The following is an 18,323-nucleotide window of genomic DNA, read 5'->3' as shown; positions in this document are numbered from 1 at the left end:
ACAGGTCCATATTTTAATGGGCTCTTGTTATAAGACGAAAAAATTCCTGCTCTCGCTGGCTGAAAACAAACTGGGGCCCTGCATGCTGCTGGCTTTGAGGGGCAACCAGACCATGGTGGAGGTAATGCATGAAGTCATCAAGCCTTTTCCACTGGATAAACTGGGAGATGCCAAGCTCATTCAGTTACTGCACACCCCCAAAGAAATGAATCGGAGTACGACTAACATTCCTCTCAACAGAAGAGGCTCGGGAATTATAGGAGTCTGAGAGGATAAGGGATAGTATATCACTTTCAGCACCTTCATAAAACTACAGGTGCTCCATGGGGGCTTCATGGGGAGAAACCTCATACTTAGCCAGGAAACAAAGTGGGATAAAAAATTAATTTATAAATTTGTAGTAAATATGGAGCCTGTTTTTAGGATGAAGCTTCTAAGGATTCTGGCAGTTACATGATTTAGCTCTTGGATTTTGTAACTATTGCTCCTTCCAATTATATGCGTAAGTGGATCCAAATAATTACCTTCTGATTTTTGTTTTGTTTTACTTCTGCTTGGTAGTTATACTTTCTAATTTGCAGCTTTTGTCAGATTCCATCAAAATCAGTAGGAGGAGAGAGTAATTTCCTCGGCTGCCATGTTTAGTAGGTGAATCTGTCCTATTCATGGATTAAAAACCTTTTCCCAAGATTTAAAAGGGGTTCTGGGTCTCAGGGAAGTACATTTTCTTACAGAGGCAACCCTCTTTTTAGAAACAGGCAGGAATGCCTATTCTGCAGTGATCCCTTGTGGAACTGGTGCCTGCATCTTATAAGGAGGAAGGAAGGATGCTTATTTCTCTGTATGAATAGTTGCATTATCCTATGCAAATGTTTGCAGTGTTGATCAGTCCAAGTTTCTTTGGTTGTGCAGCCACTCTAACCATTTCCTAGAGGAGGGTCAAAGAAACTGGTTGCAGGAGGGGTCACGTACCTGCACAGTTAGAGCCAATGTGCTGTAGGAGATGGAGCATTGGATTCAGACTGAGGAGACCAGGGTTCAAATTTGCGCTCAACCATGAAACTTGCTGCATGAAACCCTCAGCATAACCTACCTCAAAGGGCTGTTGACAGACTAAAGTGGGAGTCTTCCCCTGAGTACAGCCAAGAACTGTCTCCCTAGAGAGGCATACAAAAGGGAGGCAATGTGTGACTGTTGGAATCTTTTTGGCAGACAAGCTTTCCGTGGTGCAAATATCTTTCTCTTTCCTCTGCCAGATCCTTTGTCTGATGCTTGAATACAACATCATCGACAACAAAGACACCCAGCTTCAGATCATCTCAACACTCGAGAGCACTGATGTGGGGAAGAAAATGTATGAGCAGCTTTGTGACAGGCAGAGGGAGCTGAAGGAACTGGTAAGCTTTTTTGTTGACAGCACTGCCGTCGTGCAAAAGCGGGATGAAAGGCCATTTAGACATACCTCAAGGCAGCCTGGAAATTTTAAGACGAGGCCCTTAAACTTCTGATGTGAACTTAGGTTGGATCTCTGTGTGTGCATCTGCAGCATGTGGGAACATTCAGCATGCGAGAGCTGTTGTGGCATGAAGGCTGAGCTGTGAATCAGGATTTCCTTGGGTTGAATCTTGCATCTAGGTGTCCTTAAGCTATTTCTGCCCAACGTTGCACATACGCAACAGGGATCAAATGTGCACACCTGTGGGCTGGGCAGAAATGCAACAACCCATTTCTCAGCCTCAGCCTTCTCTAAATGCAGCATAGGTATAATAATACTTAACTTGCAAGGCTGTTGTAATGACAAATGTTGTCTTGGTTTACTAGTTAGCCATTATTTATGGCTGCTGCCAAACCCTTCCCTCCTCTACCCTATGCTGAGTCCTCTGACATGTTCAGAGGGTTTGAGAGAGGAGTAAAGGGATCTCCTCTGATACATGCTGGCATGTGGAGGAAAACGAGAAACGACATCTTCTCAAAGTTGTCAATAGAAATGAGACCCCCCCCCCCCACAGTGGTGGTTATGGGCATTCTGCTTGATTTGTGATTTGTGGCACTTAGTCCTGGCAAGTTGATGAGTGGGTGCCTGTGCATGGGCTGGTGTGTTCTCACTACATCAGATGCCCTGCATTATTTTGCACTGGCACCGTCAGGACTCAGGAACAGAGTTTTCTGTCAGCAGTAATGCAGCACAGTGGGATTCAAAGATGCTTGCAAGGTCCAGTCCTCTCTGGGCTGCACATTGTGAAACAGCAGGTAGGGAATTGTATTTCAGCCCTTCGCCCATGCCGGAAACATCCTGTTATAGGAGAATGCCAGGCCTGGGCAGGAGAAGTGGGGGGAGACTGATAATGGTGTTATCAGTTCCCTGCATTTGACAATTAGAGGTGTATTAACTCTGCCATGAGGTCCTATTCTGCCACCTTAGATCATAAAGACCTTCAGTCAAAAGATGACAGGAATCAAACCTTGGACCTCCACATGCCAACCGTGTTCCCTCTGCCACTGAGCTATGCCCCTGTGCTTGTAATCAGATGATGTCTTCTCTTACAGCAAAGGAAAGGAGGCCCTACCAGGTTAACACTGCCATCAAAATCCACAGTAAGTTGGTCTTCTCATTAGGTTTTAATTGTGATGGTGCAATATCTGCATGTGTATAAGCGGGTGTGTGTGAAGTACTTTGAACACTCAGAGATTGCGCTATAAATCAGTCATCTTCTGAAATGTCTGGATAATCTCTAATTACGAGTTTGCCTGGAGGGTGAAAGTGCAACTCTCTGTGGAAGTGTAGCATGAAAATATGGAACTGAGCATATGATATGCATTGGCATCCTGATCATCTTTGTTCTAACATTAAAAAAAAACAAAAAACAAGTTTCTCATTCTTGTTGTTATGGTGACAGGGCCACTTGTGGTGAGCAGACAGGGCTTCTATCCTTCCACACAGTTGTGCCCCTACAAAATTCTCCAGCATATTTTTAAGTTCTGGTGTGTGTTTGTTTTAAATCCCTTTCTTGGTCAGTTGTCTTGAATACTGTTCTATGGAAAGGAAAGGGAATAATTTGTGTGCATAAATACGTACATTCTTTCTTGCATGCTACTGCTCTGTTGTGTTGCCAGCAATATAAACAAACTGAGCATATCAGGCAAATCTGGTTTGCACCAAAGTAATCCTGAGCACTGATTTATGCTTGGGCAGATGTGAAGCAAGCAAAGCTTCCTCTGGGAGATAGCCAGCTGTGCAGAACAGGAACCGTTGCAGTATGTCCCAAGTGTGTTACCATTAGAATGCTCCTATCAGAATGCGCTGCTTTTGCTCCCCTCTGTGACTGATCAGTGCCATCCTTGTGTTGTCAGGATGCAGACCTGGCCCGGTTGCTAAGCTCAGGCTCCTTCGGCAACCTGGAGAACCTCAGTCTGGCCTTCACCAACGTCACGAGTGCCTGCGCAGAGCATCTCATCAAACTGCCTTCTCTCAAGCAGCTGAACCTGTGGTCGACTCAGGTATGCACCATGGAGGAAGGCTTCCACTAACTCATTGTGAGATGATCCAATGCATCACTGACAGCTGAAGGGGGCTTGTTAAAAATGCACTTGGAAGCAGGCTCCTCTCTTCACTTCTTTCCTGTTGAAAGCTGGACACGTGGACCCCAATTGCAGGAGTTCTGCATGCCCAGAATGGCAACTGCCTTTACTGGATTAATGCAGTGGTTCAACTCAGCCAGCATTCTGCTTTCAGTCTCGGTCATCCAGATGTCTTTGAGAGATCACAAGCAGGGCATGAAGGCACCAACCATCTCCTGATTTCTGTCCCTGTCGCCTTAGAGTCAGAAATACCCTGAAATACCAGAAATACTCTCTGGGACACAGTGCATCCCTTCAGCTATCTAGGCTGAGAACCTAGATAAGACCTACCCTCTGTCAATCTGTCTCACCGTTTCAGAAAGCAGCCTGGGCTAGTGGCTGCCATCACTTCCTATGGTAGTGAACTGCAGAAGTTCAAGGAAGGACAGCCCATAGTTCAGTGACTAAAGCATCTCCTTTACATACAGGAGATCCCAGGTTCAGTCCTTGGTGGCATCTCCAGATAGGGCTGGGGACAAATTCTGTTTGGACCTCTAGGGAACCCCTGCCAAACGATGTCATAGAGTGGTTTCAAGTATGATGCAAGAGGGAGAATTTTGCAAACGAATCTTTTTCTCTTGACTAAACAGCACCAAATGCTTGTGGAGAAGGTGCCCCTTCGCCTTGATTGCATTGATGCCTTGGGGGGGGGGGTTTGCCCTTAACTTCAAGAACCACAGATCCCAACCCCAAGGCCAGCCGTCTCAGTATCTGAGGCTATGCATTAAATGTTGCTCCCCTCCTTACCTGCTAGTGTGCCCGCCTCCAGCACTCCTCTTACTTCTGTTCCTTCAGTTGGAAAAGCAACAGGGGAATGTAGCAGAAGAGGAGGTGTGGAGGAGACAAGGAGGATGCGCTTGCATGTCCATCAAGCACAGTCTTGTCCATCACAGGCTAGCAGCATATCCCAGGATATGGTTTCCAAGTCTTGCTATCCAAGACCGATGAATTGGAGATGTTAGGGATCAAACCTGAGACCCAGGTGCTTGCAGTGTTTTAGATATACAACCTGAATCAGGTGTCTGACAACATCATCACGCAGCTTTGGGTGTTCCTACAAATTACACCATTGGTGCATGTAGCCCAGGACTGTCTTCTGACTGAAGGCTTGCCCACTCATGAAGCTGAGACACCTGAGGAAGTTGATTGGCAAGAGATACCCTCCTCTACCTGCCTGTCCGCCCACTTCCACTGCTGTCGCTCCTCCGGCTCCTTGCATTTCCATCACTCTCCTCCACGTCATCTTCCATAAAGTTCTGTTCTTCTCTTCCTTTTCAGAGACACGCTAGCCAGCACTCTGTCCTCCACGCTTCCTCTTCTGCTCCATTCCCCTCTCTTTAGAGATGCTGTAGCCCAGGATTCTCCAAACTTTTTGGTCAGAGAGCTGCATCAAATATCTGGCGTGGTGTTGAGGGCCGGAAAAAAAAATTTAAATAAATTAGAGATAGAACTTAGATGAGTCCAAGATGTCAAGCTGAGACTTCCTCAGCTCTTCTGCCCGAGATCCCCTTGACACTCTGCTGTAACATGTTGCTGTGCCCTTTCCTCTGCAGTTTGGAGATGCAGGTTTGCGGCTCCTCTCGGAACACCTCACTATGCTGCAAGTACTCAACTTGTGCGAAACTCCTGTAACTGATGCTGGGCTGCTGGCACTGAGCTGTAAGTAGCCAATTAAATGTACCAGGGAGGAAGGGGAGGAAATGAATTCACAAAGAATGGGCGATCTTTGCAAACCCCTTCCAAAGACTCAGCCTCAAGATGACTAACCCTGTGTAGACTCATAACTCAAGCATGGCAAAAAGGTGTTAAGTGCTGTTGCTGTTTCAGTGGGGGCATTCAAATCTGTGGGGAGGATAAATTATTCCAGATGAACTAATCCAGAGTTGCCATGTTGGGGTCTATAACTAGCCCAGAGATTTTTGACCTTCTTCTCACGTGCACTGACCTCTGTGGTCTTCATCTCTTGTGATCCCACTTCCAAGAGACTCTTCCGGGTTCTGAGGCTCTGTTTCCAGGGCAACTGTTTATAGTAATGAAATTTGTCCCTCTTTGGGACAACCAGCAGAGGAAGAGGAACAGACAGATCATTACTACAGACAAATGCCCTAGAAACAGCCAAAGAACCTGCAAGAGTTTTCTAGCAGTTTTCAACCGCTATGCTCCAGACTTCCATGGCACATTTGTGGATCTTTCACGGCAAACCAGTTGAAAATCACTCCATCCCACCTCACAAGGCTACTTGTCTTAAATCATCAACCGTATCAGCCTTGTCTGGTTTGCTGGTCTTCAGCTTGTCTGCCAGGACTCACAAGTGGGCTACACTGAAACCCTAAAGTGAGTTTGTCCCAGCAGCAGCAGCATCACAATGTTTTTAAAGGATTTTTTTTAAAACAGAAGCAGCTGGAGAGAGAGAGAGAGAGAGAAGGGCAAGGACTGTGGGTCAAGAGGTCACATATGTGCTGTGTTGCACAAAAGATGTGTAACAGTGCTTCTTTAGTCCAAGCTCTGTTGGTTTTCCCATAATCTTTAGAATTTAATTTTAAAGCAAATCAGTATTTCAGTTCATATTGTTGCGTAAAAAGTCTTACTAGAGAGTGACTTTCTGAAACCCAGGGCGCAATCCTAACCAACTGTCCAGCACTGACATAGCTGTGCCAATGTGGTATGCACTGCATCCTGCAGTGGGGAGGTAGTCAAGGGGGCCTTCTCAGGCTAAGGGCATGTTCGTTGCCCTACCTTGGGGCTGCATTGTGGCTAAGTCAGTGCTGAAAAGTTGGTTAGGATTGCGCTTCCAGTCAGTGAGCATTTTACCCAAGCAGTATCTTGAGTATGCCAATCCATCAGAATATTCATTCTCTTCCCACTCCCCCCCCCCACCCCGGAGCTGTTGTTCCATATGTCTCCAGACTAGAGACCATGTGATGGCATGTATCACAACATATTCTTTGTTTCTTTCTTAGCTATGAAAACCCTGTGTAGCTTAAATATGAACAGCACCAAACTTTCAGCAGACACCTATGAAGATCTCAAGGTATGTCAAGTTTTCCAAAGCTGCAGGAGTTGTACTTGAGGTACATGAATGAAAACGTTCTAATAGCCTTTGACAGCCAGTGCCAAGAGAACAGGATCTTCTGTGATCAGGCCAATGTTATAAACTACAAGTAATGTCTTAAAAGTCTTGTATTTCAAGATCCCAGAGCATCCTTATTGCTTCGCATCTCTGTGTCCCTGGATCATTTGCATTCATGTAAGTTGATGTATGATGAAAGCTAAGAGCAATCAGTGACAGCTCTCTGAAATTATGTAAGAACCCTAAACACAAATACAGCAAATTAAGCACATACTATTATTATAAGTCATCAATGGCCATGTAACATAGCTTCTGTTCTACCACACCAAAATAGCCAAACTTTACTGTGTTGCCTAGTGGCTTAGGCTGCAGATCTTATGCACACTTACCTGGGAATAAATCCCATTGGAATAAGTGGATTTACATCTGAGTAGACATGACTAGGAATGGGCTGTTAGAGGCAGAGCTGTGAATCAGAGCTTCCCCTGTTTGAATTTTACTTTGCCTATTGGCGAACCAGACCCTCTCCCCCATCTGCAGTATGGTGATGATAATATTGACAGGGACATTGTCAGAACAGCATCAAACTAAAACTTGTGAAGCACTTTTTGTACACAGAAAATGCAATTTAAGTTAAATATTATTCTATAGGAGGCCTATTTTACTATTCCACAAAAGCAACCATTATAGTGGTGCTTTTCAAGTGCTGGTGGTATTGTTACTGTGGTGCCACAGCTCACCAGATGTTTGGACTGGGATTTTTCGGGTGTTCACTATTTCAAATTATTCAAGAGTTAAGAACTAGTGAGCTATTGCTGTATAATGTTCAATGTCCCTAGTAGTGCGGTTCATTGAAGTCATTCAACTATTATCTTTCCAATGCCTGTATTGGCCAGATTTTTTTTTTTTATGATGATGATGATGAATAAGAAAAATACTTATGTACTGCTTTTTAACAAAAAATTTGTCAAGCAAAATAAATGGTTTCCCTATCTCAAAAGGGATCATGATCTAAAAATAAACACCAGTAAACAACCATTAGAGAGGACACTGTGCTGGAGTGAATAGGGTCAGTTGCTCTCCCCCAGCTAAATACAAGAAAAGAACCCCAAAAGGGGCCTCTTTACCCAGTGTCAGGGTCCCCCTGACTTACCTCAGGGAGCAGCCAGCGAAGAGGGTGGTGACGGAGTTGATGGCAGTGAGGAGGCGTGACCTGTGATGGCGGGTGTGTGGACATGCACTGCCTCCGGGAGGCTCAGACAACCCTCCGGAGGGGAGCATCCCTTTCCCTGCGGAGGGTTTGCATTGCAACAAGCGCAGCTTGATGACAGGGATCGTGGTCCCGATTCCTGTCATTAAGTGGTGCATGACTGTACTTGGAAAAGTTGAGAATCCCTCTCCTATAAGTTCATTGGAAAACTTTTTTCCAACGTCTAGTCTTTACTCCTCAAACCTGCAGTTGGCCAGCAGTCCTCCTGCTGATTCAGTCCTTTGCAGTTGGCACCAGATCCCATGTATCTATCCAGGGTTGTAAGCTGATCCATCAATTCACTTCTGCTTTCCCAGTGTGACTACATCCAGCTCTCCTCTCCTCTCCCTCCTCATTCGGCTGCTTCTTTGCTTACCTCCTCCTCCCTTTTTTTTTTTTTTTTGGTCTTCCAGCTGTTTTTTTCAGGCTCTTCCTGAATTGACCCCTCAGCTGTTCTTTCTGTTCTCCAGTAATCACAATATTGTGGGGTTGACCAACTGCAGGAAACATTATTTTCCCATTATTTTTTTATGAATGACAGCAGTCTCTCTAATACCTTAAGTGAACTTTCATGCCACAAGGTTAAGGGTGTCACCCAGTGGTAGAACACACATCCTGCATGTATTTTATTTATTGACATTAGATGAATGAAGTTTATCTGGTTTCTGATGTCATGTTACATATGCTGAATGCCTCTGAACATAAGAAACTGTTTCTAGAAGTGCCCAAGCTCCATTTAGTCTGACATCCTGTATCCTACGGAGACCAATGAAATGCTGCCAGGAAGCATACAGGCTGGGCAAACCCTGCTGTCCCTTCCCAACAACTGGTAGATTGGATCTGTACGTGCAGGTTCCATTCCTAACTATCACTGCTATAACCTAAGAAGAGCCTTGCTGAATCAGGACTCTGTCTTCTTCGGCATCCAGCTTCTGACACTAGCTCACAAGATACTCCTGGGAAGTCCTCTCCTGCTATTTGTTTTTGGTTAAGACTTTTTTAAAAATTCCTCTTGGTTAGCAGAAATTTCAGGTGTTTAACATAAAGCTAAGAAGTGATGACAGCAGTTAAAACAGAAGAGTTAAAACAGAAACAGAACAGAAATGACAGACTACAAAAATAAGTTACAGAACAGTACGTAGAATAAAAGCAACTTGGATGTAAACTGCTGCATAAAAATTCAGCATCTCAGAGTTAACCATGTTTTGTGGAAGGAGTTCCTTAGACTCCTCCCTCATCTCTGAAGAGGGCAGGATACCTAGAGGAGGACCTCTGATGGGGAGTTCAAAGAATGGACAAATTCTGATGTAATCCCCCAGGAAGATAGATGGCTTGTGGTGGTCACTAAGCAAGCTCAGTGTGCATCAGGCTGGCTGGTTTGTTTTTGGCCCAGAGCTAGGGACTTCAAAATAAAGGGGGTGATTTTCTATGGCACCGATTTTCAACCACTGTGCCGTGGCACATTGGTGTGCCCCGGATGGTCTGCAGGTGTGCCGTGGGAGTTTCAGGAGGGTCATCTATTAGTAGGGCAATTGGAGGATGTGAGCCCCCTACCAGCAGCATAGTGTGCTTTGTCAATGGTAAAAAAAAACCTGATGGTGTGCCTTAACCATTTTAGTGCCTTGTCAGTGCGCCATGAGATGAAAAAGACTGAAAATCTCGGATCTATGGTATGATATGTGGTGGTGGTGATGATGATCCCAGAATTGAAGCAATTGGGGATCTAGGGGTCCCACATGTACCTCCACATACTACATCAAGTACCACCAGTGATACGAATACCACTGGTTAAACACTGCTCTGAATGAGCTGCTCATTATGTCATCTCATGTAAAGATTACGCTGTTCCTATGTATTGGAATAAACTCACAGTGGCATTAGTACCAGAAGAAATTGGTATTTCTGGAAATCTTTTTTTTTTCATGCAGGTGTTAAATTTTTCTCATGTCGTCCCCCTTTTTCTCTTTAACCAGGCTAAACTGCCCAATCTGAAGGAAGTGGACGTCCGTTACACAGAAGCCTGGTGAAATCTCTCTTGCTGTGTCTGTAGCTTTTGCCAAGAAGAGAAAAAAGAAAAAGATTTTTTTGAAACTCCGAAGAAGAGAAATCAAACTTTTGGCTTCTACTTCTAGAGAGCAGCAAGTTCCAAGGACTTTGATTTTTAGGAGCTGTGTTTGTGAGATAGCGGAGTGGGGCTTTGTGTGTGGGAGGGGGAGCTGAGCATGCCCAGACCCCGCCTAATTCTTTCAACTTCGTCCTATGAAATTCAACGTCATTTAAATCGAGGGCGGGGGAGGGTGGGGGGCAGGGAACCAGACAAGCAAGGGTTTGTAGGTGCAAGAGGATTAGAAATAGAGGGGAAGTCTGTCTGGCTTTTCCATTTGCCTTTTTGTTTTGTTTTCCTTTTTTTTTTTTTTAATTCCACATGGAAAAAAAACATTTTACAAGAATATCTGTCAGTTTTCATAGTTTTCTTCGATTGGACCTTGGCCTGTAGGTGCTTTCCCCCTTCCATCTTTCCTGCTCTAAAAAAAGAAAAAAGAATCAGTGTGAGAAATCAAGAGAAGAAGAAACTCCCGTGATTTGCGCCTCTCGCTCTGTCCTCGCGATGGTTATGCAACGTAGTTTTGTTGTACATACAATTTACATAATGCACCTATTTAAGACAATGGTTCACAAATAGCAGGTCTGTGACCTGCCTTTTATTTATGAATTGTTAATTCTTTTATCTTTTCGTTCTGTTTTGTTTCATTTTGTTTTGCGTATAGTACTGTGTAAACTAGTTTGCTGTCTCAGTGGTTTTTTTCAGCAAAACAGAAAGCCCTCTCCAATAACTTGTCTTTTCGTAACCCTTCACTGCATTACATATCTCTGTTGAGCCACTGCCCTGCTGCATTTTCCGATCTAGAGTGGACTCAAGAGTTGGTTCAGAATGGGGGAAAAGAGAGGACACGTGTGAATTCAACAACACACACCCACACACACAAATGTAAAGAGGAACGGGCAGTCAACTAACAAGACGTGATAATTTTCAGTCGCTCTCAAACTGTGCTGGAGTTAGGACGTTTTAGGGGTGGTGCAGAGATCACACTCTTTTAAAGTGTTTAATTTTAATATCAAGCTTAAGTTAAGCTGACAGCCAGACGTGTTAACTTTTCCCAAGATGTTCCTGTTTGTTGTCTGTCAATGTCCATTATTTCAAAGACATGTTTCCTCTTCCACACACCATGCTGTGCAAGTTCTTTCATTTCCTTCCCACTTGCCCCCACCATTTTCACTTAAGATCGCCTAACCTAATATTTGCAGAGATGGAGACACACCTTCTTTACCGATCAGCCTCTGAGTAAAGCTTGAGAACATGACCACTATCCATTGACTGTATTTTCTCATCCTCCCCACACAGTTGTTCAGAAAAAAAGATTTAATTTTTTTTCTTTAAGTGGTTCTTTTATTAATATGCTTTTATATTTTTATTTTTTTTCCATGATAAGCATCTGTGAATGGAGCAGCTCCTTTTCTTTTCTTTAATTTTGAAAACAGCAAATTGTGTTTTGACAGTTTAGCAAATGTTTATTCAGTTGTTTTGGCACCTCAGAGATTTAACATCCAAGCAGTGTAAATTTTATATGCCATTTATTGAATGGGAAGCAAGGCTAATCTGAGTGTCCATGTTTGGGTTTTTTTGTTTGTTTTTAATTGTCGCTAAGTAGTTTATTTACACTTTGAGTCGCCTTCATCTCTTGCTTTCCTCTATCCCACTCCCAATTTTATCAAAAGAAATGGTTGGTTCAAGTCTTAATTCATCTAGTGTGTCAGATTTTGTTTTTTCTTTGTTTTTTCTGCCTTATATCCTAAGCTGTATGCTAAAACTCAGTGAGGGAGGAAAAAGGGAAAAAAAGGATGATGAACTAATGCCGACATTTTATCTTAGCACTGTTGCTTTTTCTGATGGTTTACTACTGTTCTTTAGCTGTGTACAAAAAGATGTGAAATAATTTCAGGCGGAAGAAGAAGAAAAATAAACTGTAAGTGAATATCTTTTAGCGGCGTGCGTTGTCATTTCTTTGACCCAAGGTATGCGGTTTGTGGCATGTGGGAAACTGGAAGGTGTGACCCAGAAGAGGGATAGCATCAGGGCTCAGAACTCTTGGGTTAGTTGCCAAGGGCCTGATGTCAAGGGAACTCTTGATCCCTGATGTGCTTGCTGGCAGAGCGAATCAGTTGAAAGTCACAGTAGTTACGTCTTCCACAGCTCACCCCCAGAAGCCTTTCTGCCTTCCCAAGGGAACTGAGCTCCCATTTGTGGATAAGACTGCCAGGAGGAGATGAGATCTCAACTGCTACTCTGCCATGGTAAGCCCCATTGCAGTGGAGAGACCCAGCGCAAGCTGCACTTTGAAGCAGCACCGCAAATGATGTCCGCTCTCTTTCTTGTTCTGCACTTACTATGCCCCTGTTTGCCTAGGTGCCTATATGTTCATTTGCCTCACCTTCATAGTAAATCCTCTGTAATCCGCTTCCCAGCTGTCTTTCAAACAGGCTCCACCTGCCCAACCTGTTTGATGGAAGAGAGCTGGGAAAGAGGATTGTGGCAGCAGCAGTGCCTTCCCTACTGTAGCTCATGGTCCTGAGGGCAGTGTTTATGAAACTGTGGGTTGGGACACAGTAGGTGGGTCATGAGCCAATTTCAGGTGGGTCCCCATTCATTTCATTTTTAATATAAAGAATTGATGCTACCATGATATGTGACTGCATCTGGGGAAATGTTACAGATCTGTACTTTTAACAGGCTACTATGTATATACTTTTAAGAAAGGATTGCAGCCTTTGGGATGTTTGGGGATTAAAAAACAAAACAAAACAGATCAGCAACTGCTTGGGAGGGTTATTCTTTATTTTAAATAAATTTTTAAACTTATTGTAAACTTTTAATTTACTTAATTGATTTGATTTTGTCATATGGGGGGGGTTTTAAAAATTTTCCTGCTTGATCTCACTTCCTGCGATGACATCACTTCTGGTGGGTCCTGACAGATTGTCATTCTATGGGTCCTGGTGCTAAAAAGTTTGAGAACCAGCAGTATCAGGTTAGTTCCATACAGTGGACCGAATAGTGTTCATGGCACCGGTTGAGGGGTGAAAATGATGACATTAAGCAGGAAGTGACATTGTTAAGCAGATGATAACCAGAAGTAAGCACTTTGTTCTCAATTAGGAACACATTCACGGCAAAGAGAAAATATGCAAATCTTGATCATGTTTTCAAGATAAGGGAGAGCCCAATTGTCATCCATGCTACCCTTTTAGCAATGCCTTTTCTGCCAAGGCATCAGTTCACTCAGCTCAGCAACTGAGGGGTGCTCAGTGAAGTGACACCTTGGCAGAAGCAGTGCTGCTCAAAGGGCAGCCCACGTGATAACTGGGCTCTCCCAGAGCTCGGCAGCATCTCTCTTGACCCTGTGTCACCCCTATTGGTCTGCCCCTTCCCCTGTGCCATTCCTCACCTTCTGAGGTCCCCCTCTGTCTCTCCCTCCCGGAGTCTCAGCAGAAGCAGTGCTTCTGCAAGGGTGGTGCTGGGAGACCCCATTTATCACACAGGCTGTCCTTTCAGCAGCAGCACTTCTGTCAAGGCGTCACTTCACATCTCAGGAGGTGAGAATAATTGATGGTGGTGCTGGGAGAGTCCAATATCATGGGGGGGGGAGATAAGGAGCTTCCATGTGCTGTATCTTGCCTACAGACTTTATGTTTAACACTCCTGCTCTCTAGACCCACAGAAAGAGGAGATAAGGAATGCCCTACAATCAACAAGCTACAGCAAGGGGAAAGGTACAGACACCTTTCCCAAACTGCAGTGGCAGTCTTTGCCCCAGTGCCACCCAGGGCCATGACTGCAAAAGCCCCCCCCCCCCAGGCCAGGCTGCCTCCCCAGCCCTCAGAAGGCCGCCTAAGTGCATAAAAATGTCACTTCCAGTTTCCCCAAGGGCACCAGGATGCAGGTCTCTTGTTATCTGGTGTGCTCCCTGGGGCATTTGGTGGGCCACTGTGAGATACAGGAAGCTGGACTAGATGGGCCTATGGCCTGATCCAGTGGGGCTCTTCTTATGTTCTTAACTACAATTCCCAGGAAGCCTTGCAGGTCTCTTGTTATTTGGTGTGCTCCCTGGGGCATTTGGTGGGCCGCTGTGAGATACAGGAAGCTGCACTAGGTGGGCCTATGGCCTGATCCAGTGGGGCTGTTCTTATGTTCTTAACTACAATTCCCAGAATGCCTTGCAGGTCTTGTTATCTGATGTGCTCCCTGGGGCATTTGGTGGGCCGCTGTGAGATACAGGAAGCTGGACTAGGTGGGCCTATGGCCTGATCCAGTGGGGCTGTTCTGATGTATGTTATGTTTTAAGGCCTTCCCCCTGAAGACTTCTGAATGGGGAGGCAGCAGGTGTGAGTAGTGGTGGGGGCAGCATGGCTGGAGAGAGTGCTGCCTGGGGTTACTTGACCCCATTAACCCGAGGTTCACCATTGCCAAACTGGGTTGTGGGGGGGGGGGGGAAGGAAAGCAACCCCCATTGACTGTCATTCCCATGCCCTTGGTGGTGGTGGTCAGGACACCCAGTGTCAGATGATGGGCGCATTTTGCCTCCATCTCATTGTCTTCCTGTAGCACTTTGCTTTCCCCCAGAGGAATGAATGGTAGCCACAAATTTGCTCGGGGGGGGGGGCAGAATAAAGGTGTGCACAGAAGGGTGGGATGGCCTGCCTCTCCCCTGTTGATGTCAGTGCCTAGAGAGGAGTATATTTTGCCCTTCACCACAGGTATGTCCAAGGTTGCAGCGAGCTTTGCCTGCATGTGTACAAAACACTTCTGTGTGCTATCTTGATGATGCTCTGATAACCACTCCAGAAGGTCAGTAAGATTTTTTATCTCCGTAATGTAGCTGGGGAAAACTAAGGCAGAGAGGAGGCAAGATTCAAACTGGGGAAGTTCCCATTCACAGTTCAGGTTCTTAGCCACAACATCACACCAGCTCTAAAACAGAAGAAGCCAGGATAGTTCTTTAAGGACTGGAAAAATTCCTTGTTATGTACCCATAGACTAAGAAACCAGGCACCTGCCTTTGCCTGTTCTCTAGGTGCTGTGAGAGTGGAGGAGTGGAAAGAGGTGACCTAGAACATCTCCCATCTTTCTCTTCCTCTCCTTTTCATTTGAGAATCCAGAGAGGGGGAGGAGGAGAAGTGGTAGCTGGTGTATGCTGGAAAAAGGAAATCATTTGATATACCACCTCAAGTGTTGGGAGGTCTTGGATCAGCCCTGAGTACCAGTTTGCTGTTTTATTTTGCACCCTAGAATTTTCCCCACAGAACTAAACTGGAGACCCAAACCAGCTTCTATCTGCATAGCCTTTGCCCAGAGTTCTGTCACTTGATCATGCAAGAGTGTGATGTTGGAAGACCTAGGCAAAGTGTTGGGCCCTGGCTTTTCCATAGAGAGAGCAAAGGAGGCAGAGGGATTTGAATGCCAAGAAGGTGCTTGCATCAGAACAGTGAAGATGTTTGTTGAAAGTCTATTGAGGACTTCAAAGTGATCATAATAATGCAATTAAAACCTGTTTCCCTTGATCATCATTTCAGCCACAGGAGACTGCAATGCTCCAGTGAGAACCTGTTTACATGCCGTATCTTCTTTTTCTGACTCTTAAAATTTTGATCAGACTAATGTGCATCTGTAGCACAAACTGGGGGGCCCCAGGGCCACAATCCTGACATGCACAGGGCTTTCCAGGCTACAGCTGCAAATGAAATTTGGCTCAAATTCCAAACTTTGAGCGTTTGCATTTCGACCGTTATTGAATTTCAAATCTCAAATTCAAGTCCAAAAACTTAACTCTTGTAGAAGTTAAGGCAATAATGCTAAATTATCATTGTTTGTTTTCTCAAACTCTGAATCCAATGACAGGAATATTTGGGATTATTTGGGGGAGGGAACTGGAAAATTTGGTTATCTGCAAGCAAGTTTAAGCTAGGAGAGTTTTCTCCCTTAAAAATGTTTCACTTTATTCCAGATGTGCTCCTTGGACACAGAGCCTTATTTGATCTTCCGGGATCAAATATGTGATGAGCTGTTTTGCACTGCAGTCTGAAGATGGTACCCAGGTTTAAGTAGGAACAAATCTGCTGCAGTCTAATGGCTAGGAGACTGAGCTGCAAAATATGACTTTCCCAGTTGATTTTAACTTCCGCTATGAACCTATCAGTTTGTTTCTGGTGAGTAAGATAGGATTACAACCCAAGTCTTGCTGAACACCGTGGACTGACTTCTGAGTAAAATAGTGCTGTCTTCAAACACCTATAGGTGGCCTTAGGCAAGCCCCTCCCTCTCAGTCTCTGTCTTTCCCATCTGCAATATGGGCATAATAAAACTTACTTATTGTAATCTTGTCTGATCTTGGAAGCTAAGCAGGGTCAGGCCTGGTTAGTACTTGGATGGGAGACCGCCTGGGAATACCAGGTGCTGTAGGCTTATACCATAGTCTTTCGAGACTGAAGGTTGCCAACCATCTCCCTATACTGAACACTATCTCCCGATCTTGTCTGATCTCTGAAGCTAAGCAGTGTCAGGCCTGGTTAGTACTTGGATGGGAGACCGCCTGGGAATACCGGGTGCTGTAAGCTTATACCATAGTCTTTCGAGACTGAAGGTTGCCAACCATCTCCCTGTACTGAACACTATCTCCCGATCTTGTCTGATCTCTGAAGCTAAGCAGGGTCAGGCCTGGTTAGTACTTGGATGGGAGACCGCCTGGGAATACCGGGTGCTGTAGGCTTATACCATAGTCTTTCGAGACTGAAGGTTGCCAACCATCTCCCTGTACTGAACACTATCTCCCGATCTTGTCTGATCTCTGAAGCTAAGCAGGGTCAGGCCTGGTTAGTACTTGGATGGGAGACCGCCTGGGAATACCAGGTGCTGTAGGCTTATACCATAGTCTTTCGAGACCAAAGGTTGCCAACCATGCATTGTACAGGATTGTTGCAGTAACATCAAGCAAATACATGTGAAGCCCTTTGCAAACTAAATGCAACATACATGCTACATTTGATGAGTTATGGTCAGAACTGTAGATGATCTGGACAGATAAATCACATGAGATTTGAACTGGGGAGATGCAGGAAATACCCCCCCCCAGCACATCCCCTCTGGAGCTGCCTCGCTTGAGGTATTGAGTACAGCAGTGTCGCTGCCACTTCTACATTTTCTCTATTTTTGAACTGAGCAAGAGTGGAGAAAAGTCACACAGGCAGTTCACACTGTGCTCAGCCTCCAAGGCAGTTACATCAGTGTTGTTATGGTGACCACATCTTTGCCTAAGTCTCCTTAGTGCTTGCTCGGCTGCCAAGGAAACTAGTGCAGGTGACGATGTGGACATCACCCTCTGGCACAGATTGTGGCTTTGGCAGCACAGCAGACCAGTCCTGGCACTGTCAGGCCCCTGGCCTCTGTCTTGTCTTCTGTTCAGTGAATTGGAATTAGAAAGCCAAGCAGGACCTCTCAAAAAACTCTGAGCACATCTGTGCACCGGCACAACTTGGGGCTTAAATCCTTCATTGGATAAAAGAATCTCTTTAGGTGCCACCAATCTTCAACCTCAGTTGTTCCCAAACTGGCGGGTCACAATCCATCAGCCAGGAAAGCACTCCTCCCTGGCATGCTCTGGACCATGAGCAGAGGCCCATAAGGACAAGAATGTGCCGTTGCAGATGTCCAAGGTAGGGCAGAGTCACAGAGTACACCTTCTGGAGCCTGCCAGGAGAATGGAGACCTTAATGGGGTCACCCTTCCAGTCTGGAACCTTGCCCTTTGCCTCCTCTCTGTCCAATCCTGCCTTGCCTGTCACTGCCTCTAAGGCAGCGATTCTCAGTGTTTTTCTTTAATGGCACACTGACCTCTATGGTCCTTCGCCTTTTGTGATGGGAGACTTCTGGGAGACTCTTCTGAATTCTGCAGAACCTGGAATAATTTTTTTAAGCAATTTTTCAACTGCTATGCTCCAAACTCCTGCGGCAAACATGTGGACCTTTTATGGTACACCAATGTTCCACGGAACACTGGTTGAAAATCCCTGCCCTTGGATGAAGGCACTGGGGAGCAGGAGGTTATGGGAGGGACCAATTCTTCAGAGGTCCAGGGAGCTTGAGCTCTGTGGGTGCTGCCCATGTAGAGTCCTGTCCCAAAAGATTTTTAGCTTCAGATTCTGTCTCAGTCCCAAACTGAGATCAGGAAGCGTACTGGCTCTGACTCAGATTTGCTCTATAGAGTGAAAATCATGCCTGGCAGAAACAGTTCTGTGTCTCATTGAATTTTCAGAGGAGGCACTTTGGTTTTTCATG

General features: G+C 45.2%; 1 protein-coding gene across 1 annotated transcript in view; it reads left to right on the top strand.

The window, feature by feature from the left end:
• The window catches only part of CMIP (c-Maf inducing protein), a 166,067-nt gene extending 154,087 nt beyond the window's left edge, over nt 1–11,980 (top strand). Inside the window, exons 15-21 of the mRNA XM_066637659.1 lie at nt 5–121; nt 1,257–1,397; nt 2,548–2,595; nt 3,352–3,498; nt 5,172–5,277; nt 6,579–6,649; nt 9,911–11,980. Of these exons, the coding sequence (XP_066493756.1) occupies nt 5–121; nt 1,257–1,397; nt 2,548–2,595; nt 3,352–3,498; nt 5,172–5,277; nt 6,579–6,649; nt 9,911–9,964 (684 nt within the window). The 3' untranslated portion in view covers nt 9,965–11,980. The remainder of the gene's footprint in view (nt 1–4; nt 122–1,256; nt 1,398–2,547; nt 2,596–3,351; nt 3,499–5,171; nt 5,278–6,578; nt 6,650–9,910) is intronic.
• Nucleotides 11,981–18,323: the final 6,343 nt, after the last annotated feature.

This window comes from Tiliqua scincoides, chromosome 9 (assembly GCF_035046505.1).
Source record: "Tiliqua scincoides isolate rTilSci1 chromosome 9, rTilSci1.hap2, whole genome shotgun sequence".
In the NCBI taxonomy this organism is placed as follows: Eukaryota; Metazoa; Chordata; class Lepidosauria; order Squamata; family Scincidae; genus Tiliqua; species Tiliqua scincoides.
Note: the sequence above shows the minus strand (reverse complement) of the source record. Positions and strands in the feature narration are given on the sequence as shown.